At 35.3% G+C, this 25,011-nt stretch overlaps 1 protein-coding gene across 8 annotated transcripts in view; it reads left to right on the plus strand.

Moving 5' to 3' along the window:
* RGS12 (regulator of G protein signaling 12) overlaps positions 1 to 24,066 on the plus strand; it is an 88,528-nt gene extending 64,462 nt beyond the window's left edge. For 4 of the 8 annotated variants that reach the window (XM_087736369.1, XM_087736375.1, XM_087736374.1 and 1 more), the window contains 8 exons: positions 326 to 402; positions 2,184 to 2,384; positions 3,299 to 3,372; positions 6,116 to 6,242; positions 7,201 to 7,297; positions 8,421 to 8,497; positions 9,019 to 9,172; positions 11,800 to 13,939. In XM_087736369.1, coding sequence (XP_087592495.1) covers positions 326 to 402; positions 2,184 to 2,384; positions 3,299 to 3,372; positions 6,116 to 6,242; positions 7,201 to 7,297; positions 8,421 to 8,497; positions 9,019 to 9,172; positions 11,800 to 12,434 — 1,442 coding nt within the window. In that variant the 3' untranslated portion in view covers positions 12,435 to 13,939. Of the gene's footprint in view, positions 1 to 325; positions 403 to 2,183; positions 2,385 to 3,298; positions 3,373 to 6,115; positions 6,243 to 7,200; positions 7,298 to 8,420; positions 8,498 to 9,018; positions 9,173 to 10,287; positions 11,651 to 11,799; positions 13,940 to 23,704 lie in introns of those variants that run through there. The other 4 variants (XM_087736376.1, XM_087736370.1, XM_087736371.1 and 1 more) reach the window with 4 other exon arrangements.
* Positions 24,067 to 25,011: the final 945 nt, after the last annotated feature.

Below are 25,011 nucleotides of genomic sequence, written 5' to 3' on the forward strand. Positions count from 1 at the left end.
GGGGTTATTCAACGGTTACATAACCAAGAAATACTTGACCAAATAGCAACCTGATGTAGTTGAAGATGTCCCTGCCCATTGCAGGGGGGTTGGACTAGATGACCTTTAAAGGTCCCTTCCATCCCAAAGCATTCTATGATTCTATGACTCCATATTGGTTTGGTTTTCATGCTTCAGTGCACAGTATGAAGATATGGTGTTTTTTCCTTCAATGAAAAAAATTCTTTTTCTGACCAGAGGAGCTAATATTTGAAATAGTTTTCTGTATTAGAATAAATAATAAAAATCAGCCTTTTTACTGATTGCTGATTCTTTCCACTAACAGATTCTATGCAGTCCAATGGATTATCATACAGACGGGAATCACAAGGCTCCATGTCATCAACTGCTAGTCTTGATTTGGTAATGGCTGGCTCTTAATAATGAAGAAGTGAGGAAGCAGTGAAAACAGTGAATTATTAATTTTCTAAGTAGTGTGAAGTAATTTGTTTGAAGTAATACTTTGAGAAAGGGTCTTTAAGTGCTACAGTTAGAGGCCAAGATGTAATATTAAGCAATTTTAGAATACTAGAAATGTAATAGACGTTGTGTTCATATATTGCTTCTTATTTTGTCCTTGTAACAAAGATATCCTTTGCATCTTGTCTGTTGTAACTTCAGGCACCAGTAAACTTCTGGAATAAAAGTTTGCCTATCAAAGGGAGCTACTGTAGCTCTTTATAAACAGCTTTTTCCATCTACTAGAGCTTTGAGATTCTGTTCTGAGCAACCACATGTTAAAGCTTTCCCTCTGCTTGATGTGTGTGCAAGTTGTGTTAGGCTGATTTTTGTGGTACCCATGTCTGCTGTGCTTCTTTCCTCTCCATTTCTTTTGAAGTTGTGAGTTTTTCTTTTTGTCATTATGACTTAACTCTGCTCCTGAAATCTGAGAAAAGAGAGGTAGGGAATTTCATTGCAAACACTGTGATTTTTGTCATAGTATGTAAGAAAATAATCAGTGAAGACACTGTGATTTCTAACCATCAAGTTCTACCTTCGCATTGTAAAAGTAATGAAATGCAAAATTAAAATGGTATTAATAATAGAACATAAATGTAATACTTCTTAAATTTATTTTAAGTACATTGATATGGAGGAAGAATATAAAAAAGGAAATTTAAAAAAATTTTTTTATACTCTTGATATCACTCCAGTAGACTAGATTCTAGCGACTATGTAATTTTGCCTATGCTACAAATATTTTTCAGGGAAGCAAGCATGGCAAAGTCATGTTTATTTCAGTTGCAGAAAAGTTTTATCTTAAAAACCAGAAAATGCAAAGCCTCCCTAAAGCAACAACCCCTCTTTTTCTCTCCCACTCCACAATTGATTAAGTCAGAAAGTTACTGTGATTTGGATGAGAAGCAGCAAGTTAAACAGAAAAAGCATGATGAGTACCCTAAAAGACTGTTGAAAACAGTATTTTTGTAGTGTCCTTTTAAGTTATAGGTGAGTTTTTTGTTAAATTTACGAAGATACTTTTGATATTTTGTAGTAGTGGTGCTATTCCACTGTTAACTCCAGAATAAAGGTTAATGCTGCACCCTTTAGCCTTAACCCATAACGTTATAGTTTTTGTTCCCTTTAATAACAAAAAAGCATGTTCATTAAGTGAATTATTTTAAAATTTTAATTTCTCTATGTTGTATTTCTATGTGTAGCATTCAGATTATGTTAAAAGAAGAGAAAATTTTCTTTAAGGAACCTGATGTTTTCTCATCACTTAAATGTTGATTCATAATGTGCCAATGGTAATTTTTACATCGGCAAGTCATTATTGAGTATAGACACTTAACTATTTGAAAGTTAAATAAGATTTTATTTGCTTCTTACACTTTTTGATTAGGAGTTCTGTTCTATAGTTTGAGATTCTTGTAACCTGTTTTACACACTCGCTGTTTAAAACTTCATCTGTTCTTGAAATACATTTACGTTTGTGCAGTGCTGTTATCTTTATTGAAACTTTTTTTTTCCCCTGGATTTAAATTTATCTGATATTTGTGATATTTGAAAGGATTTCTAAACTGTAAACATGGTAGAAAGTATGCTTCTTGGCTTAGTTTTATTTGTACAGACTCTAAAAGTTTATGTATATTCCTAATTTTCCCATTGGGCACTGACCTTTCTTTCTTTTTCCTGTCAAGTCTGAAGCCTCAAGATTACCTGCATTTGTACCAGATAAAGAGAAATCCCCCAAATACTGCTGTGTAAACCTTCCGGATGGTTCATCCAGCAAAATGGCTGTTAAATCCGGATTCTCTATCAAAGAGGTGCTATCTGGGCTCTGCGAGAAACATGGCATTAACATAGCTGCAGTGGACCTTTTTTTAGTAGGAGGTGATAAGGTATTGCATATTCCTATGCTTTTTTTAAAAGCATTTTCATACTCATTTTACTAACAAGGAATTAAGTTCTCTCAATAGTAATACGTATCTCCTGGTTCTACCTATAGCTTTACGTTGGCAATGCTAGTTAATGGAAGAATTTTAGTGAAACTAGAACTGCTGGAGTACTGTGATTGGTTGCGGTATCTACATTACAGAAAGCAGAAGAGAGCTTATGACAAGGATTTCCTTATAATAATAAGTTAATTTAGGTATCTAGTCCACATAGTTTGTCCAGGGGAGTGGTTAGTTTGTACTTAATTGAAAGTATCCACAAAGAAAACAAATGTGTTGTAGTAGATGGTACTTCATTAAAGCAAAGAAACATAATGACATTCAGTTGTTCAAAGGTGAATGTGATGAATTCATGCTAGAATTAAGGTACATGTTTTAATATTGAGGAAAATTTCGAAGACAGCAGTGTATGTTGGTGGAAGTATTTCCAATTCAAAGAGAAGCTGTGGATGTGAAACATCTATTGTCTGAAATTTGTGCTTATGATCAATCTAGATGATTGCAATGACAAAAATCAATGAACGTGCATAGTTATGTGCCTGTTCTTTTACATCTTTTAAAGACTGTTAACTTGCCATATTTTCTAATGCATCATTCTATGTAATAATTTGTTTAAGTTGAAGGACCTAGGCTTGTTGTTTTAAAACACTGAGTTCCTGAATACCTGCGGACTCCAGTGGAAGTTGAAGTTTGGTCATTGTCTCACAATTGTAAATGAATATCCGCTAGAATGCATACAACCTATATTAATAATTTTCTGAGTTATCTGAAAATTTTTTTTAACCACTCAGCTGTTCTTTTTTACATATTTTAAAATTAATTTGCTCTCTCTTGTTTTGTTCCTGACATGTGCTCTGTAGCCACTTGTATTGCACCAAGACAGTAGCATCTTGGAGTCTCGGGACCTACGTTTAGAAAAACGCACTTTATTTCGGTAAGAGTCAAAAATACTATCTTGCTCTGGCATTTTCCACCCCATTTTCCATTTTACTTTTTGTAAGTGCCCTAAAGTATATTGTCAGTTACCCATGCAGCAAAACAGTAGTTAATGCAGAAAATAATTTGTCTGAATCTGGTAAAAAATCCAGTTAGTCATGCAATGCAACATCTTAGAGTGTAATCCAGAATCTAGCATTAGGGCATCTGAGGTTCCCATTAATTGTACAGGCACATTAGAAGAAATAGGCCTTAGTATCAAGCAAAGAGTCTCATGTGAAGAAGGAAGGTGATGTAACATTTGTAACCGAAAATGACTGACTTCCACGTCTCACAATTAACTCACAGTCTGAGTTTCTTTTAAAGTAAAAAATCCATTTTTACTTTAGATTGCAATAACACTTATGCAAGAGAAATGCATTTAGCATGGGGATTCTCTGAGTTACACAAGTGCCTAGGCACTGATATCCCTTAGATTTAGAGCCAGCTGCTAAGCGCTTCCTCTTCAGGTAGCGGTGAGATTAGGGTACCTCGGAAAGGTAATTCAGATGAGGGCAGCCAGGGTAAGGACCGACAGGAGAAATGTGGGCCTACAGGAATGTTTCAAACTGAGTAGAGCAGCACCGCAGCACCTGGTGAGTTTTAAACGCTGCAAGAGGAAGCTTTCTGGATTGCTGTCTTGGGTACAAGTGGGATTTTGATGCCAATGTTCCAGTTTTGTCCTTGTGCTTGTTCACAACTGCTAATCTGCAGGCCCAGAGGGACCTTCCACATCAGGAAGAGACATGTTTAGTAGGTTGAAGCAGCACAAAAATGAGATGGAAGTTGAACTGCAAGTCTCCTAGTCTGATCCTAAATACAACAATAAAAAAATAGGCCTTTAAGATTAAATGGATATATTTATTGATTACATATTCCCATTCAGTTACATCTGTAATTATGTGCGTAACTGGCAGATTATGGTAAGACTAATTGTATAAATGTAAATTCATCTGAGTATAGATTTATAACCCTGAATCTTTAGCAAGTCAATGTTATAATATTATTATTAATATGGGTATAATATATTTCAGTACATTATATATTTATATTATGTAATATTATTTTATAGTGTACAGTTTTTTCAAAATAATCTGTTTCTATCTTTTTCCAAAATGCCAGAAAATGTTTTAATGTTCCTAAATTCTAAAAATCCAAACTAGTGCTATGAAAACTCCTGAAATAATTATTTCGGGAAAAAGTAATGAAGTAGAATGTTTGTTACATTAAGGAGTTGTGCTTTTGAAGTGAATAAAATTTATTTTGTCAGGCATTCTTCAGTTTGGCTTTATATTACTTTTCTTTAGGAAGTAGGGCTAGTTTCTATTTAAGGGTACTTCAGATTAACGAATATGGTATAGCATATTCAATTTTGAAATTCAGATTGAGCAGTCTTTTATTAGGTGTGAGTTTGAGTTTCCAAATTAAAAAGGAACTTTAGGTAGGCAGTACCATATGTTGCTTGTGTGTTAATTAAAATGCAGAAATGTTTTACATTGTTTCTTTCTGTGGGTAGACACTGTATAAGCAAAAATACTCAAATATTTGGAATATTTTCAGATATAAGACAAATACTATGTGGATATACTTGAATAACTGAATGTCTGCCACTTCTGTGTCAATTACCAGTTAATGATTAAAATTGATCATTTCTATTTAGTAGCTGTTGTATTCAAAGAAAATATGAAAGACAAAGTTTCAGTTATTCAGGTTTCCTGTGGAAGGGAAAAGTCAATGAGACTAAACATCTTACATTTAAGTAATTTGTGTGAGAGAAAAGATGGGGTTTACATTTAATCGTGACTGACAAAATCACTAATAATTTTCATTTCTTCTGATGATGTACATTTCTGATAATTTTGTTAGTAATAAGCCTGCCCTTGTTTTCATAATATAGTGCCATTATAGTCAAATGCGGCTGTTATGGAGGAATCAGGGCACAGATGAAGGGCATTTAAAAAAAAAAAAAAAACCAAACCCAAAAAAACCAACACACGAATTAGGCACAGTTCTGTCCAGGGAAATAGACATAAATGGAATAGTTGTTTACGTTTTAAAAAAATTTTCTTATGTCATTATTTTTTTGCAATATTTTGATGAAATGATATAAAGTTGCATAATAGACTCTGAAAAGGGCTGTCTTTATCCTTTAAATTCCAACTGAATTGCTTTTACAGCTTTTGCATGTAAGTTTCTCTTACCGCAATTATTTGTGATATGGTGACATCTAGCCAGAAATTAGCATCATCTGGAACTCCAATGTATTTGTTCCTGTGCTTAAAAATAAGAATTCCTAAGAATAGGACATTGCGAGTCTCTCTTGTGGAAGTAGGAAGAAATATTTTCCTTGCATCCAAGGCTACAGTACAGGCATGGAGTCACGTTGGAAGCACTGCAGGACCAGAATGGTCAGAGTAAACTCAGTGTAAAGATGAAAGTGCTATGGAATGTATTTAATTGGTCTGAGGATCACCATGCAATTAGGTTGGTTCACGCCTTCGTTCAGCTCTGTGGAACAGTAGAAGTTTTATTTGTATTAAAAATGCTTTATCCCTTCAGGTTAGGGTAGATTTGTGCTGGTGAAGTTCCAGGGTCACTAGCTATAAACTGGTATAACTTTGCTGTAGATTGGATTTTATGTATTTTGTACATTTCGTTTATCGGAATATTTCATACTTAATGTTACAATTGATGTATTTCAGGCTGGATCTTGTTCCAATCAATCGATCAGTTGGTTTGAAGGCTAAACCCACCAAACCAGTAACAGAGGTCTTAAGGCCTGTGGTTGCAAAATATGGTTTAAATCTTAATGAACTTGTGGCAAGACTAGTAAGTATCTTTTGATGTAATTCAACCTGCAATATTTTTTGTCTGGAGAAGATCATATGGCAGTCCCTGAAATTATTCCTATCCTTATAATTAGGTGTTAAAATCTGTATTTATAACTACATGTTGAGATGAAAATGCATAGTAGTCATAACCATTATGCTTAATAGTAACTACCTCAAAGCTTTAGTCTGCATCTGTTTTATATTCTCCTTTAGAATAAATTCAACATCCTAAATAATAAAGCCTGAACTTAGCTTCTTCCAGAGCTCAACTTTTCCCATTGTTAGCCAGGGAAAGTTGATTGAGATTAGTTAAAGCTATCGTTCCATTATCCTGGTAATCATGAAAGTTGCCTCAAATCCCCTCACAGAAAACTTCTGCGGAAGCAGATTGTTTCAACTTCTCTACTACTAAACACTTGGCTAGCATTTTCTGTGTTCTATTATGATGGAATATCAAGGAATGGAAAGTTAGTTTTGTGGTGTTTCTAGAATGTATACTGTCATGGCTGAACCAGTCCATGTTTTTAAAATAACTGGAAAACATGTTGGTATAAAGATAACGTCATTTAATAAAATTACAAAATTAACAAAGTACAACCAATTTAGAATATAAAATAATCTGAAACTTCCTCTGAAAAATATGATTTGCTGAACATACACACTAATGGTCTTAGAGTATTTATGCACACTTGCAAATTAGAGGATTCTTTTTCTCATTGTATCTTCTTTTCCTCAAATTCCATTCTCCTCACATAAATGGGTTACACTCATTGTAATCAAGGTGGTTTTTCGCAAATGGAATAAGTATTTTTAGAATGGCAGGAGAGAGATATATTGAGGCTACACCGAAACGTAAAAATGCTTTGCTCGTTTTCTTTCAAAAAATGTCAGACTGCATAAATTTATTCTGAAAACAGCTTTTTCTCTGTTATATACAAACTGTGATCCGACTTTAGAATGGTGAGCAGGAACCACTTGATCTTGGTGTTCCTATATCTAATCTGGATGGTCAGCGGGTTGTTCTAGATGAAAAAGAGCCAACAAAGGGTAGAGGTAAGTTGGCAGAAAAGCTTTTATTTATGATGTTAAGTCAGTTTCATAAACTGTGACTTTGGTTAGTTTCTTCTGTTGATGTGAAGATGAGGTAAACGTGATTAGATTTGGATATGTCACATGATTTCCCTGGACAAAATAATTTGAAAAACAGAAGTTAATCAACTGAACAGTTGACAATCTTTTGGCACAATTAACATGCTAAATTAATGTAAGCAGTCTTGAGAGTAAAGGTTCAGTTTCATTAGGAGACCTTTTTATAGATATAGAACACTTAGTTTTAAAAATAAAATTAGTTGTGGTTAAATTAAATTGACTTAGAGCAGAGATCCTCTGAGGAAGAACTAGGAGAATAAAGATGGAGGTGTTTATTGAGGAGAATCAGATTTGTCATTTTTCTAGGAAACAGAACCAATTGTCATTTTGAAAAAAGATATAAATTAAATACTCTCACAGATAATTAGTTTAAGGATTACAAGTAAAACTGTAATCCTATGTGCTGCCAGCTGCAATAAAAACCTAAATCATAGAGGATCATTCTAGCAGTAGGCTGATTCTCTGGCAGCATACCAGTGAAAAAGGGCCATGATTCTGTGTTTGCAGCTCAGTCTTCAGTTAGTATATTTGTTGTAGGCAGGGGTAATTTGAAGGAGCCATTTAGTTACTTAGAAGTAGCCAAGGAGGATATGGCAATGTCTAGAAAACAATTGATGCACAAAACAGGTTGGAAAGGATTCAGCATGACCTTTCAATGGTCTTTTCTGCTGAATTTTTTTTCTTGTTTAAATTCTAAATTTGAGAATTACAAACTGAAGTATTAGCTGAGATTTTAAAAGCTATTTGATCTAAATCAGCTGAAAATTTAGGAGAACTTAAATGAAACTTCAGCATCTTTAAACTTTAACAGTATTGCCAATATTAGGAGAATTTGAAGATGAGAGGGAGATTCTGGTAGGTTTTGACTGAAAAGTATCAGGGATATCAACTGTGCTCACTCTATTTTCTGAGTACATCTTTGAGAAATTTTAAAGCAAAAAATCTGTTTTGTGCATCATTGTCACTTAAATATTACTTCTTTGGGAAATTATAAATCTGTAGTTATAGAAGGTATGTTTATGTTCAGTGTTTACAGATAAACAAAAAGGTGCATCAGTAAAACAGAGTGCAACTGTAACTACTTCAAGAAATCAAGTATCTACTGTAAGTCTTCTGCAATGATTTTTGTCCCTTAGATCATCTTTTGTTTCCTTCTGGAATTCTATACTAAAAGCTCATTCATCCATGATTTTGAATCAGCCAAATTATGTAACTAGATTGAGTATAGCTATAATTCATCTGATATTTTTCCACTGTCAGCAGCATTTATTTGTGAGAATTTTGTCTTCATGATGAATCAAATAGCTCTTTCACTGTGTTGTATTTGTCGTTTCGTGTCTCGTTGGCTTATCTATGTGTGAAAATGATTGAATTACTCTGAAAGTCAAAGGCCCTTTCCATAATTTGAATTCTTCAGAGTAAACAATATTATATTTATTTATACACTTTTGGGAAGTAGTATGGCAAATGTTCTTTGCAATAATCAAGATTAAACTAAAACATTTGTTGTGGTGGTGTTAGAGCAATGTGTTTTCAAAATAACTTTTTTATTCACTTAGACCATACTATGTACACAATGATATAGCCTAAATGTAAGTAGTACCTTAACTTTCCTTCTAATGCAGGGAGAGGGAAGAACTCTAGGAAAGTCTAATTCTATCAAAATGAAAGGCGAAAATGGAAAAAATGCTAGGGAAGTCCGGCTGTCAAAGAGAGAAGACTCTATTGCAAAGATTGGGAAAAAAAAATGTCAGAAAATAAATTTGGATGAAGCAGAGGGTATGTGAACTTTATAGTTTATGTATTAACATAAGTAGTCTTAGAAAAATGACAATTTTGTGTCTGTGTAGGAAAAGGTACTGTGTGTTTAATACTGCATTGTGAAAATCATATTCATGATCCTTATATTTTTGTTTCATACTGTGTTTGAATTGTAAAGTTTTTGATGCTGAAGGTAAAATTTTAAGAATCCCTAAAGATAGACGTAGGTGCCTAGTGGGATTTTCAAAAGTTGAAGCTACCTAATTCCAGGTAAAATAAAAAGAAATTAGTTACTCAATTGCAGTTGAATATCCCATTTGATACCTTTTGCAAGCCACGTAGATGCTTGCCTTTCTGTTCACCTTTACATAAGAATCTTTAACTCACTGAAAGGCATTCTGCACCATGGTGTAGACCTTAACTTACTCAGGTAAGAATTTTTGAAAATTTTATGCTGAAGTCTATAACAGTCAGGGCAGTACAATCTGATGACTGTGGAGGAGCTGTGATGGGCAAGAGTAAAAGCTTAGTTTACATTCAGTAACTGCTCTGAAAAGGTGGTTAGAAGTAGAAATAAGCAAAGAGGGTATTGGTAATCTTGTATATTCTGAGTCCTATTTTTACCTTCCATTATATCTTAATAGTTTTGGTGATACCATTGGAAAAGAACTCATAAGAGAATTTGCTTTCTTATAGAAAGATGTCCATGGGAGAAAGAGGAATAAAAACGATGTAGCAGTAGAAATCTTGACATACCACCCTCTGCCCTAGGGCATTAACTGAAGCAATTACCTGTCTTGTCAGCCCTACACGTTCTTCCCTATTTTCCCAAGTAGAAAAAAATCAGAGGACATATTTTACCCACAGATTAAAATTTACTGCTGATGCTACCTAATATGCATATCCAAAACCTGGTTATGCACATTTTATACAGCAAGTGAATGTTCATCTGTGAATAAATGTCCACTGACTAGAATGAAAAAAAATGCTGTGACTAAAACTTTTATTGCAAAATAGATGTTTGTTAATGTAAGCGTTATTACAAAATATTAGAGCATTTTAAATTATTTTCTGTTGCTTACTATTTTGTTAACTTGTTTTCCATATTTTAATATTTTCATTTTTCTTCCTAGGGCTGAGTAAAACATTAACATAATTTGAAAACTTCAGAATTCGAGGCTTTCACATTTTATTTTGAATTTTGTGAAATTTGTCCAAGTTCGGAAAATACGTACCAAATGTTGTAGACTGTTTTTTAATGAAAAAAAGCAAACAACTGTTCTATGAAGTTTGAAATTTCAGAAAGGAACATTTTGTATGACATATTAGAAATGTTGCATGTTTTAATATGCATACTGCCATTTTGCAAAACTTTGGCAATAAGAAGCATTTTGAAGCTTCCATCTTGGCTACGTTCAGATTTTATGGCATTTAACAAAGCATGTTAAAAAGTAATTTTTACAAATACATTGCTAAGCCTGCCAAATGTGAATAGAAGATTAGGAATAAGGTCATACAAGTGCAAGTGTATGACTTCATATTATGCTAAGTTAAAACTGATACTGACATTTTGTGCTTTATTTTGTAATGGCTTTTGCTTCAAACAGTACTTATAAGCTGGGTTGAAACTGTTGATTTTAATTCATCTGTTGGAGATGGCCTTTTTAAGTATCTTTAATATTCTGTAGTTTCAATGCTCACTTCTTGAAAAATTAGGACATGCAGAGACCCTATATTAAGAGTTACATATTTTTATATTTATATGTTTTGTACCAAAGAGTTTGTTTATTGTTGCGATGCTTCTTTTTTGAGGAGTGGTATAGTTCTTGGCTTATGATTGATAAGTTTCTTGTTGCCAAGTTTTGAGACTTTCTAGAACAGTGGTGTTTTACTATATTATTTATATATAGAAACATATTAAACCATTGGACATCATTAAGGACATGATCAGAAAATCACTTCTAATTGTGTTAAAAACTTTAAAAAAAGCTGCCCCATCGCTTTTAGTAATGGCTCCTTTGATGGTTATTGACTACCTATATGCTACTGATTCATTGCAGCACAAAGTAAAATGGGGTTACTTAAATCAACATCTGATCATGCCCTGTGATGATAACATCCTGGGTTAAAACTACACCATGAATTGAATTTAAACTGTGATAAAATATTATTAAACTGAGAGAAATTCAATACAACAAGGAATTTTGCAACATTTTGAGTCTTTGACCTTTCAAATGGCATGGCTATTTTTGAGTTAAGATGGGTAAAAACCATCCAGAATATAAAAATGTGCACCCATTGTCAGTAAGACCAGAGCCTTGTTTTGTATAAAGAATTTAGAAACCCTGTGTGTGTGTACAGATTTATTAACTGCATAAAACAGAAGATGTGTTCAAGGCTCAGTGAACTGCAGCTGTTCTAAACTGCAAAACTCTTACAATAGCAATCCTGATGGTCTTAATTATAGTGATGCTAGCGAACATTGCTGCAATTGAAAAAGTTCCTAATTAACATGGGATCTTATTTCAAGGCAGCATTGAAAGAATTGAAGATCTTCATGGAAAATAAATGTGCTGAAAATTTACGTTTTAATGACATTGCACTTTCTGACAAAAACTTGTCAATTTTGGGTTTTTCCCCAATAGAATTTTTTGAACTCATATCCAAAGCTCAAAGTAACAGAGCAGATGACCAACGTGGACTGCTAAGGAAAGAAGACCTTATTCTTCCTGACTTTCTTCGTTTACCGCCCACTGGACCAGAACCATCCTCATCTACTCCCGCAGGCCCTAAAGGCCTCAACAGGCGAGTTTCAAAAAATGATGGCAAGGATGGATGTACCTCACCAAGTGGAAAACAGGAGTCCGTACAAAACTTTAATGAAAATTCAGTTAAGAAAATGGGTTACTCAGAAAATAAACATAAATCTGCTTTGACAGCACTCCACAGTCAGAAGACTTTCAGTGTTCCTTTTAATACTGCATTGTCTCCAATTCCGCATGCACAGGAAAACAATGCAACGATATGGAAAAGGCAGTCAAGAGAATTACAAGCTGAAGGCATACAGATGGTAGATGATGAGAATGTGGCAGACTTGACTCTTGTGGCTGAAGGAGATATTAGTAGCCCTAACAGCACTTTGCTGCCACCGCCACCACCAACACCACCGTCAGACGTCAGTAAACTCACAGAAGCCAACTATCCACCCCCAACTCCTTTTGCAGGTAATCAGGAAAAATCTGGATATCAAAGATCCAATTCAGGTATTTCTAGATTTTAATAGTCTTTCCTTTCATGTAAAACTACTTTTCCTTGGCACTGTTGATCAGTATTTGGCACCCATTAAAACAAGAAAGAAAATTCTCTCTGCACCTTAATTTTTTTACAAAAAAAAAAAAAAATTTCATTGCCTTAGTCTGTGCTAACTGTAATATTTCTGGTTGCCTTTAACAATGTACTTTTGTTTGGATTTGGCATGTGGCCAAAGCTGGACACATGCAGACAAACTTTAAAATCATGCATATGCTATAATTATCTCATTCTTTACCCTAGGAGTACAAAATAGGATATCAGCATTTTGAGCTGCATAACACTGTTGCGTTCCAGATTTTCTGATCCATTTGTCATAATGAGATACATGATTAGGGTTTGGAAGTTTAAGTGCTGTAGCAGGAACCCTAATTATGTGTTGAAAATTGCAGTACTGCTTATGATTAAAATTTGAAATGGCTAAACAAGAATTTAAACAATAGTTCTCTAATAAATTAGATACTTTGACCAAAAATAAAAATGTTAGGTTTTTTTAACCCATACTTTGCTACACAGAGAAATAGATTGCATCTATCACCCTTTCTCCCAGAATATTCACATGTGAACTAGCTCTTTCTATTAGATAATTTTAAAGAAAATATGTAACATTTTTTAGGATGTAAGTTTCATGGTCTAGCAATATCACAGAGCAATATTAGCCCAAGGCTGAAGTATGGAATTTCTTTATAAACACGGACTCTAATAATAATTGCTATTACCAGAAACAAGAGTTTGAAGACAATGGGTGTTGGGACATTGATGTTTTACAGTCATTGTACTGTACATTTTAATGTAAAATATAAGAAGAGGTATCTATGTGCTACATTTATTTTTGATGTTTCACAAACATATGGTGCCATAATTTGTATGATCACATTTCTTTGTGATGTGGGAATATACATTTTAATTATTTATCTTTTTACACAGAGTATTTGATACTGTTCTTTATCTGTATGGTTGATGATTTGTAAATACTTCTTTGGTTGTTGGATGCTTATAAATGGCAATGCAAATTATTTCATCCTCTTGGTATTTTAAAAACATTTTCCTTTATTAGTGGTATTTGAGAAATGTTCTGTAAGTGCTACCACTTAATTTCTGAAACTGAGTATTGAACAGACTTGTAACCAGTGCCTACAAATAACAAAACCACAAAATGTACTTCAGACATATTGATGTGTATATGCATAGATTTGTGTTGGTGTCTTTCTGATAATATGACAAGTGTACAACATAGGTATCGATTTGCATATTTTTCAGTGAGAACTGTTAAAAAAACCATTTGCACTTAAAAAAAACTTCATGAATTTACAGTATTTTAATGCATGCCATACATTTCTGTGTAACCACTGAACTGTAGCTTTCCCTTTTCCCACTTTCTACTTTTTACTTTGTAGAAATCTTTGTGTAGTTTTCACATGTATTTTGTATCTTTGTTCTCTCAGGAGTAATAAATTCTAGACCTAGTTACGCAAACTGGTTTTAAGCTTTGATTTTCTTTGTTATTTAAAAACAGTTCTTTCAGTCCTGGATTAAGAATTCTGATTGAAATTATCTTCTAATAGCAAAAGATTAATAGATATGAACTAGCAATTACCATGAGACAAAGTTGACAAATGTTATATTTGTTAATAATCTAGATATCATAGGGCAAATACTGTCTTGAGATGCTGATGGGTCACATGTGAAATCCATAGTGTTGACATGTGCACCAGAAGGCAGATAAGACAGGAGATTTCTTTTAAATGAGTCATAACAGGAACTCCTGAAAGGAGAGTCTCTTCTGTCTTTGGGTTCTTGGGCTGAACTTTATATTCATTACTTTCCTTCTTATTTTAAACTAAAGCAATTCTTCCCTGGTCTTTAAGAAATGAGCTGGTGATCTCAGTTCATTTGGTGTGGAGTAGCCAGTATAACCACCTCTTTATTTGCTAGTCTTGGGTAAGAAACGAAGGGTTGGATGGGTGCCGGAGACCGCACTACCCTTTTCATTCTTAGAGATGGGTCCTACATAACAGCGCTGCGAAGCCTAATTAAAAAAAAAAAAAATACTGCAGAGAGGCTTGTGGTGCTGTTACCTAGGTCTCGTTGTGTTCTGGGGGCTGAAAATGTAGTTTTTCCAAAAGTCACTGTGTTCCCACATGGTTGTGGGCCTCCATGAAAGACAATGAAGCAGTTGAAAGTCCTGTATCAGTTCCCCTTTTAAAATGATTCGGCCTTTTCCACAACAAATCATTAATATCCTACATATTGAATTATTTTTTTTTTTACAGATTTTAATTTTCATGTGTTCCAACTGCTTGTCTCTACTTGGTGATTGTGTTTTATTTTTCTGTCATGGTCACCCATGAGAGACCTTTAAGTAATCAAACAAAATAATTTTGCAAAACTAAAATCGTAGTTTCTCTTAGATTTGTGACAAACCAGATTTTATCTGTTTTTTTGAGGAATAACAAAAATCTGAAAGAAAGATGTAAAACACCTTCCTTTTTGACTACCACCTTATTGCATACACGAGCTCTATTTTACACACCTCTCACAGTACACTACTATTTTATGGGAACTGTATTCTACAAAAGAAAGGAGATTTTATGGAAAAAGTGTGGGCCGAAACAAAACTTCTCTATTTTCATGATTTCATGGAGTTTGCTTGGAAAGACTATTCAATGATGTACAATAATAAAGACTGCTGGAAACTATCTCCAGTCAATAATATTTCAAAGGACTAAATCATTAATAATGGTTGCTTTTTTAAGTGCTTTAATGGTTCTTCATTCATAATCTCCTATCAATGGAAAATGCATTTCTGATTGGTTTATTGAATTAAAATGTTGGGATAAAAAGAAAAATAATGGCTACATAATTTAAAATGGTCTATAATCTTGTTTTCAAATTGGTATAAAGCCAAATCACATGTACGCTTACACTATGCGTTGGGCTTTTATACATTGGGTTTCTGTATGCTGGGAAAAGGGCTGGGGGCGGTGAAGTAGTCCCTCACGTTCTGCAGGGGGCAGTTCTCTAACTGCAGCCTGATGTAGCAAAGCGAGGCCAATATCCACCCCGGTAATGGGTAACTCTTCAGGTTTTTTTCATTTGAAGATCTAGAAAGCAAAATATGAATAATGGAAAACAGCAAAATGAGGTTTGCATCACTCAGAGCTTTTGAGAACAATTTTTCAAACACAGATCTTTCTTAAATAAGTGAAACGTGTTTATGCTGCAGTAATATTTAGCCATGAAGTACATATCAAACCAGTTTGCAATATAAGAATCATTACGGATTCTAGTTGCATTACTCATCAAAAAGAAAATATCTTTATTCTTTAATAAGCTGGCAAATTTCCCACTTTAAAAATCAGGGGTTTCTGGAATCTGAACACTAATTCTGAATTATGCTTACTTCATGTCTCTACATATAATAGCGGTGGTACCCATCTGTGGAAGAAATAATTATTGCGTGGTGTAAGTGTTCAGTGCTTGAAGTGATATGTTCATTTTTGAAAGTGTTAAAATACCTATTTAATCTCTTTGGTTTTGTTTTTTGTTTGTTTGGGGTTTTTTGTTTGTTTCTTTTTTTTAAATTCCACGGTATAGTCTAAGTACTTTGAATGTTGTCCGGTTTTTCCCAGGGGGCTAGGCACATTCATTACCCAAGTGAAAAATAGCTGTCACGGGGGAGAGGCAGTCTTTCAAACCTTTAGTCCCCTCAAGAGCTGTGAATATCAGGCCAGAGGCCTTGCACTAGATGATTTATTCAGCGATATTCCACTGGGGCCAGAGAGTTGCTCACTGTGATTGTTGCCTCTACTGCAAAGCAGGTGGGCATCTAGTCTTAGTCGCAGTTGGGCTTTTTCAGGGAGTACCATTTCATCCTTAGATAGGACAATTTGCAGCAATCCAGACTGAAGGTGCACAAGCTGTAGATTTGATTCCATCAAATTGGTCTTTCTTCTGTTGCTAAAAAAATTCCCCCTTCTTTTTTTTGCATTTAGGATGAGAAATAGTCTTGAAATGAAATTACAGTTACAGTCAGTGGAATTATTGCCTGCTAAGTAAGAAGGTGTTTTTTTGAGTAGATGTATAGACTGGATCCGGCAATTCAGTCGAATAAAGAGTTTATTCAAAACTCCCTTTTAACAGGTATATACTGTCATTGGTTAAGATAGAGAGCCGCTAGGGAAAATAAAAGCATGGTGAACTCTCTGGAATTATAGTTTAATAAGGCTATGGAAGATAAAGGATGAATTTAGACTATAGAAACAGTTACTTAATTTGTTCCGAAGATACTGCTTTGTTTCTGAAATAGATGGCAATGGTATCCTCAAAATAAACTTGCTTCTTTTTGTAGTGGAAAGAATTCTTTCACAAATGGGATGGTTAGTACCAGTGCTAGGATTTTTTTGCTTTGAAAGATAAATTATGCAGAAATAAAATGCAGGGTGGACTCTCAGAGGCCGGGGCTGGCTATTGTTCCCAAAGACAAAAAAAGAATTCCCAACTGCTCATTTTTATTATTCACAGAGCGGACGCAGTACGCTGCAACCAAGGAATAGAGATCAGATAATAGCAGCAGTATTTCTGTAATTTTCACTTCTTAGCTACTAAACTTTTCAGTTATAAGGGTAATGAATTCCAAGTGCAATTTGTGATAGTTAAGGAGATGAAAAATGATCATGCATACGTCTTCAAAAATTCAAAATAAACCTTTATTTTTTTAATAAATGCTATAATATTTTATGTAATTAAAACTTTGCAGAATCCCTTAATTCACGTGGCATATTTTAGAGAATGTCCAGCAATGTTTCCTATGTAAATCAAGATAGCGACATAAGTGAAAACATAAATAAAGAAAAATTTAAGAAAAGGAAGGGATTATGACTAAAAGATGTAAAAATAATGTAAAGCGTTATTTTTAACAAAGGCTGTTGTCCTGCAATTAATTATATCCTTACTGGCTCTGTGTAATTTTATAGAAGATAATTGGATTCTGGATCATTATAAAGAAGTACTTGTGGGGATCCAGTAATACTAAGGCCAGAATCTGTTAATCCTCTTTTAATCAGAGCATGATTAAATTGGAGAATTACATGTAGTACATGACTGAGATCAGTAATAAACAAAGGAGAAGGAGAGTTATGTTAAGCGTAGGCAACCGGGACGTGAGGAAGGCCTTGAGGGATAATTATTTGACATGCACGCTTGTTTCAGTCAAACGGCAAGATATGCATTTTAGAGAGAATTACAGATTTTATCACAGACTAGATAAAATGTTAGAAAAATTACAACTGCTCTTTAAACCAAATGCACACAGGCTAAAACCAGGTCTATTCAAATGCGTGACTTACATTTGGACCGTGAAATGAACTTAGTTGAATTATTAGTTGAAATGTAACTGGTAGCCCTGCTAAACCACATTTTAGAATTTCTTAATTGAAAAATAACATAATGAATGGCAGATTAAATTAAAACTGATTCAAGTAATCCAATCCACTCTTTCCCAACATATTACCCTCCGCAATAATTAAACCTGCTGTTACCGACTCCTGACGGAAAAGCAAAACCAATGTTAACAATAAATGCTGGAAGCTCAAACTGAGGGCTGAATACTTTTAGACCGCTGCAGAGATGTTTTGTCACGCCTATTGCTTGGAGAGCATTCAAAAATTATTCCAACTTTAGCAGTGGAGAAACAGAAAGTTTAAGCCAAGTGGCCAGCGTTATTGAGGGTACGTGTATCACTTTGGATCAAAATTCAGAATTTCTTATTTTATTTCTTCTCGGACTGTTCCTGGCTCTTACATGACGTCGTGCGCAGTTCCCTTCAGCAGCTGTTGTAGCCGTGCGTAGGAAAGGTCGCTGCCCACAGCAAACGCGCTTTGCAGGGTTTCCTTTTTTGATCGTATATGCCACTGGTGAGCCGTAGTTGTCATACCAGCTGCCTCTTCTATGTAATATTCAGAATTTGTCTTTCCAAATAACGTTTTGTGCTTTCTTCTTCTTGCAAATGCTTTTAAGATGGGTGCAATGAAAGAATTTCTATCCGCCCTGTGTTTCTAAACTTAATGCTGCAAATGTATTCCAGAAATTCCCAGGACAAAAGTAAATAGACTGATAATGCAGGGTATTGCTGTTTTGTAGAATAACCCATTTCCTAGCTTGATGCCCTCATCGTTATTGAGCCAGATTTCAAGGCCCTGAGCATATGCTGCAGTTGGTGTTTCATCATGCAAGCGAAATACAGCATATAAAGGCAAATTTCCTTTGAAAAGATTTAGCATAAACTGTAGGTAGGAACCTTTTATTAAATCCTCTTTCTCCTTGGTCTTGTATCAGTTAAGAGATAAAAGGAAGGAAACTTTTGAAGGAAATTTAACCTACAGAATTCTAAATCTTAAATGTAAAGTATCCTTTTCCCTTCAGAAGCATAAATCACTTTGCAAACTAAAAGGAAAAATAAATGGTTACAGTACTAACAGTACCTCAGCCACTGTGGAAGTCATTTATCCACCACTTAAAAGAATCCACACCCGGGAATCCTAAAATTCTGAAGTACCGTTTCACAACAGTTGAGGACAGGAAGGGAGAAGTGTCTTTCCCAGAGTGAAACTGCCGGATTACACCTATCTTAAGGAAAGAGTTACTCATGCTGAAATATTTCCAGGACATCAAAGTGAACACCACTGCAGAACTGACCATCTCAAAGCTCCTTTTTTTATAGTCTCACGTAAGAAAAAGCTCTCTCAGCCAGCATGTTATCACCTTAGGACAGGTGGTTGGATGGAATCGGAGATGAGAACAGTATCTGCCCAATCTCCCGCATTAAAGAGCACACCAGTCTATGAGCTTGGGGACTGAAAATGACTGATTGCATTTGGAGGTGGTATAGGCCAGTAAATAACCAATTCCAGGAGTTGTGCCTGAAAACTTTCGTGGTTTCTTTTCACAAGAGTTACAATATAAATACTTCAAAGACATTCTTATCTGCTGTAAGTCAGCACAAAATCATTAAACTGGAGCTCTTTCTTTTTAACTGAATATCTGATCCTCTCTGACATTAGAAGTCAAATGCCTGGGACCAATGGTATAGAAGTCAGCAGAGTGTTCTTGTTATCTTTCAGTAGAACGGAGAGCCATCTAAATAGTAAATGGTTTTGACAAGAACAGTAGGATTTTAGCAAAGGTAGAGTGCTCAGTGGAATGCTGAATCTACATGGAAGAGGTGTCTGTCTATATGGAAATGGTGTTGGGAAAATTATGGAATAGAATTTAACATTCTGTCATATATGAAATCCACTAAGCATGGACTTTTAAATACAGAGCTCATCTCTTACAGTGAAACTTAATAAATGTCTATGTGCTTCTATAAAAAAAGAGAAATATGGTGTGAATGGAACTAAATCAAGTATTGATCACTTAAAGGTGCTGAATTTCAAATTAGATCTAAATTATGCTTTAACAAGGGAATCATAACTAAAATCAGCACATTGAAAATAAATGGATCTAACAATTATGGTAGAGAAATAATATCATTGCAAGATGTTGTGGGTGAACCTTCAAATCCCAAGCGTCTGCATTGAGTTATGGTTATTTGATCCTAGCATTTACATTTGACAGTTAGTGCTGTTCCTGAAATTTCCAGGCTTTTGTAACCTTGTCTTTGCCTGGAATTTGGCCAAATGCTCCCTTGGTCCTAAACTACTTGGAAGACAATGTCTTCCAATATCTTGCTTAGATCTTACTTAGAGCTTGAGGAATATTTTATACAGAAGAACAAAAAATCCCTTTTTCTTCCTCTGTAAAGGTACCTTTCCATAATCATCATGTTAAATTCAGAGAGCTTGAGAATAATACACAAAATCAAAATTTCAGAAGAAGAGAAATATTGGTAAAGGAAATCAGGAGATCAGCCAAAGCGCTGCCTAATCATTTACCTTCTAAGCAGTCATTTAGCTGCAAGTCTGTAAGATGGCAGATCTCCAGTTTATAGACAGAAGATGACATGCATCATCCCATCTTTAAATCAGCTGGAACATATTAATGGGATCAGATGCACGTGAAAATTCCCTTAGAGCTGTGTGGAATGCTTAGCGGGGGAGCCGAAGATGACCAGTAGGCATGATTATGTTATTCCAGTCTGTTTGGAAATTAATCTGTGCAACTGCTGCTCTAAGCACTGGCTTCCTTTCCCTTCTGAAGTTAGGTAGGACATTTAACAGATTAGATTCAGGAAAATGTAATATCCTTCCTGACATGCTTTATGCAAGGCAAAGCAATCCGCAGAGATACCCATGGTGGTGGTCATCATTTCAGCGCAAGAATATGTGAAGAGAAATTTTATCTGTGAAAGCTCTCTGCACCTTAAATGATGCCCTGCATAGCTAAGTTTGCTCAGGTATTTGTTACTCAAAAAGATAATATGAGCAGGAGACCCATGCAGAAGTGGTGTAGCCATCATTTAAGCCTCATTATAAAGCTCCACTAGTACATACAAGTCTTGAGTCTTTTAAAACTTGCAGGATACATTTATACACAAACTGGTTTTGGGAATCTCTCCTTTTATTTGTGCTAAATAGCCTTGCTTCATAAACACTTTGCTTTTAACAATGAGGAAAAAAAAGCACATGAAAATACTTTTTCAGTGTAGTGCTACTCTTGAAATCGTCCTCCTGTTTGGTGTAGATGAGCCAAGATCTTTTCTACCCTGCCAGGAAAAAAGAAATCATCTTCACAGTATCATCCCTTAGTAATTCCAAATTCTTTTGAACCAGTATTTTGAACAGTATTCTCTGTTACTGTCCTGCCTCTAGTAGTGATGTATCAGATGCTTCAGAGGGATTGCTCCTGAGAAGGGCGTTAATAGAAAAAACTGCCCCTAGTACGGATTTGTTCCTCTTCAGATGGGCTTATGTCTTGTGAAGCCCAAGAGCTAACATTGACCTTATTTTTGCTTTGTTTGTATTAGACAACTTGCAAGCCCAGTTGTGCCGTGTGCTGACTCAGTGACACATAATTCCAAGACTTAATGACATTTCTTATATGTAGCTGTAGAAAGACTTAGCAACCAAATAAATGCAGCAATACTTACACCTTCCATAGCGTTTCTCATCAAGAGTTTCCAGCTCTTTCATCTGTTGTACCCTGTTAATGCAGGCTGTATCTTTTGACTGTGGAAAGTGTTTCAGTCAGCAGAGCTATGAGACCTTCCACCACCATCGAAGTAGTTTCTTTACATTACATTAGCAGGAGGATGTATTCTCAATACTAGGACAACTGGGTGACTCATGCTCCGTCAATGCAAACTGTTTGGTATAATTTATCATTAGTATGGTGTTTTTGAAATTAGTATCTCTTTTAAACAAACATGAAAGGAGAATCAGAGATCTTCCTCAAAGGACATAGAACAGTAGATTAAAAGGATCAAGAGTACAATTCACTACATTCATGCTAAGATAAGCATTTTAGAATAGAAGAATAGCATTTTACACCACAGCCATGCAAACAGCAGTTAAAATTAAGTCAATGTTCGGCTGCAGTAGGAAGATGTAAACATGAAGCGTAATATAGTCCCATTAAATGTTAGCTGTAATTTAGTAGGCTGGAGTCGTGCTGGGCTACCAGGGCTGAGAAAGCTTTCTGCCTTCTCTGCTATTGCTCAGCTGATTTGTTTGGAGTTTGAACTAATTCCTCTGGATGTGAAAAAAGCAAGCATTACTGATGTGGAATATCCACATTATTAATGTGGGGCTGCACTGTAGCTAAAGCACCAAAATAATATTGCACTACTTAGAATTTTAACTTATTTTCATTAAATAGAAAGCTTTAACTCTTGAGAAGACCCTGGAATGATTTGACTGAAACAGTATGAAATTGCTTTTTTGTCCTTTTCATTTGCATTTTCCCCCTTCTTCATATGAAGAAGTTCTTGATTATGATGATTATACATTGAAATTTATTTTTCTTGCAAAAGAACACTGTACACATCACTTTATGGAACAAACAGAAATAAAAGATTTCAAAGCCAGCTATGGGATTTAACCACACAAGTCTCATGGCATTTGTGGGGCTAAATGTGCTAGTCAGACACTTGTGTGTACTGCGGCAAAAAGTTTAAAATGGTTTAGGTAAGGCATGTTGGACAAGATGCTATCTTTTAATAGACCAACTGGTATACATGGGAAAAAGAAATTAAATGTGAAATGGAAGCCCTTACTCACGTCTGCCTTTGTGCCTTGGAAGTTCTTCTATTTTTTTTCTTGGATATCAGTTGGTACAATAAAAGCAGTTCTCTCTCCCTGCAAATTTTGCCCCTTTTTATATCATTATGGTGGGGGCACCTCAACTACAGAAATCATGTTAATAACCACGGTGCGAATCATGAAATCAGCTCATTCCTCATCCTTCCCTTCTTGTGGCCTGTTGAAGCAGGCAAAACAGCTTTATCTGCATTTGCTTTAACAAGTGCCTAGCAGTTTGCAGTGTCACACCTGACCCAAAACTAGCTTTTGGGGAGCTTAAGGTTTTAATCTACGATTAACTTGGGATAGGAACGGCTTTGTGTAAGTAGTCCTAGAGAATAGGCCCGAATCTTAACAATTGTGATTTTAGAAGAACTGTACCAGAAAGAAAGTTCAAGGTTAAAAAAAACACATGTAACTCAGGTGTTTCTTGAATGTTTAAAGCCCTTCAGCAGATTAAGTTATTTCTTCTTGTCCTGTAAACCGTTGCCCATAATTGCTCGGTTGCAGTTCAGGAGAGTGAACTGCAACTTCAAATCACCCTTTCTTAGTCTGCTAGAGAATTAATCTCTAGCCAAGTAAAAATAATATCTCAGCGGGGATCTGGTATTGGAGGCCAGTTCAAATCAAGGACTGTCTCCCGTTCTGCCCCAGTGGAAGCTCTGTATTCTCCTCCTTCACCTTTCGGTTTGCTGGTGGGAGAGGTTTTTTTCTAGAGGCGTATGAATTTATACTAAGTAGTTATTTTTAATGGAGTCTTTTTAAAAAAATTTCTGAAAAATGCTAAATTAAGACAGATACACATTAACATTTACATTAATCTTTGAGATCTACTGTTTAGTTACCTACTTGGTACATCAATAAGTCTCCTTGAGGGGGCAGAGGAATATCCCAGCTGACTACCATTAGGACCTCAGAGGAGGTTGCAATATTGAAAACTGCTAAAACCAGAAGATACATAACTCTCCTGTTTTGTGTTTTTTGTTTTTAATTCTTCTGTTAGGTGCAAACCACAGAAAGAAAAAGGATTCACAAGGAGCTTCAGGAAACTCTTGTGAGCAAACCTCTCACAAAGCGAAGACCAGCAGAAGCTTTAATCCTGGTGCAAGAGAGAACCCCGGTACGGAGCTCCCTGTAAACAGGATAATCGACGTGGATGGAGTCAAACTGGAAGACACTGGCACACGCTCCTGTGACGATTCTGAAGGGAACCTGAGCTTTGAAGGTTACATCTCTGAACTGAGATCTTGCCAAGGGAGGATGAGGACTGGAGTTTATAGGACATCAGATCTTCCATCTCTGATTACTGTCAAGAGTGAGAAGAATAAGGGCACTGAGAATCAGTATAAAGCTACTTTTGTTTGAATCTCTGTTTTTAATTAAGAGTTCTGGTATTTTTGCTTGGCATCAGCAGCAATGGAGATATGCCTTAGAGACATGTTTCTGCAAGTTTTAAGTTGTTTTCAGTACCCGTTGCCTTCACTGAGCCTGCCTGACTGTCTCTTCTGATATGAGTTAGAACCTGTAGAATGAAAAAATAGTATTTCAACAAAAGTATTGAGCTATTTGTTTTTGTTACCATTTCTATATCATTTTCCCTGGGATGATTCTATTGCACAGTGCAATTAAAATTATTATTTCCATGGCTACCCTTCTTGTCTTTAATAAAGACAAACTCACTTTAAATTCCCCTATCTAAACTTTTTATTTAAGATAATTTCACTTTAATAGTCTAATGTTTTTTCTTGGTCTGCAGTATTCCCTGCGTGTCTGTAGACTTTTGACGTGGAAGTAAAATCAGTTACTGGTGTAAAAAGATTAGGATTATTTTCTTAACATCTTCCTATCTGTCTCATAACATTTGGAAGAGGTCCAGGTGGAATTCGGTCTTGTCTAATGCATTGCCTGGGTGGATATATGCAATAAGACCATTGTTATACAAGCAGTAAGAAGCAAAAAAAGAAAAGCTCTGCATTTCCTGTGCTGGGAACAAGGGCTGCTGCCGTAGCCAACGCTGGCGATGTTTCCATACCAGAAATGTATATACTAATTACATAGCGGCGGGAGGGTCATCCAGGTCCCTCCTCACCACTGCTCTTGCTGTCTTTTAGCTTTGGGGAAGGCAAATTTTGTTATTGCTCTTTCAATAAGTGGTTAAATACCCCTCATTCTTCTTGGCATTGATTCTAGTTTCAGTTAACCACCTAGCCTTGGGCAGAGTTTTGAGAAAGAAAAGATACTTAATACTACTGAACATGTTTCTTTTGCCACCCGCTCCTTTTCCTCCTTTCCCATTTCTTCAGAAGAGGT

Source organism: Nipponia nippon, unplaced genomic scaffold (genome assembly GCF_047370975.1).
Source record: "Nipponia nippon isolate SJK-2023a ecotype South Korea unplaced genomic scaffold, ASM4737097v1 scaffold_6, whole genome shotgun sequence".
NCBI classification, from domain to species: Eukaryota; Metazoa; Chordata; class Aves; order Pelecaniformes; family Threskiornithidae; genus Nipponia; species Nipponia nippon.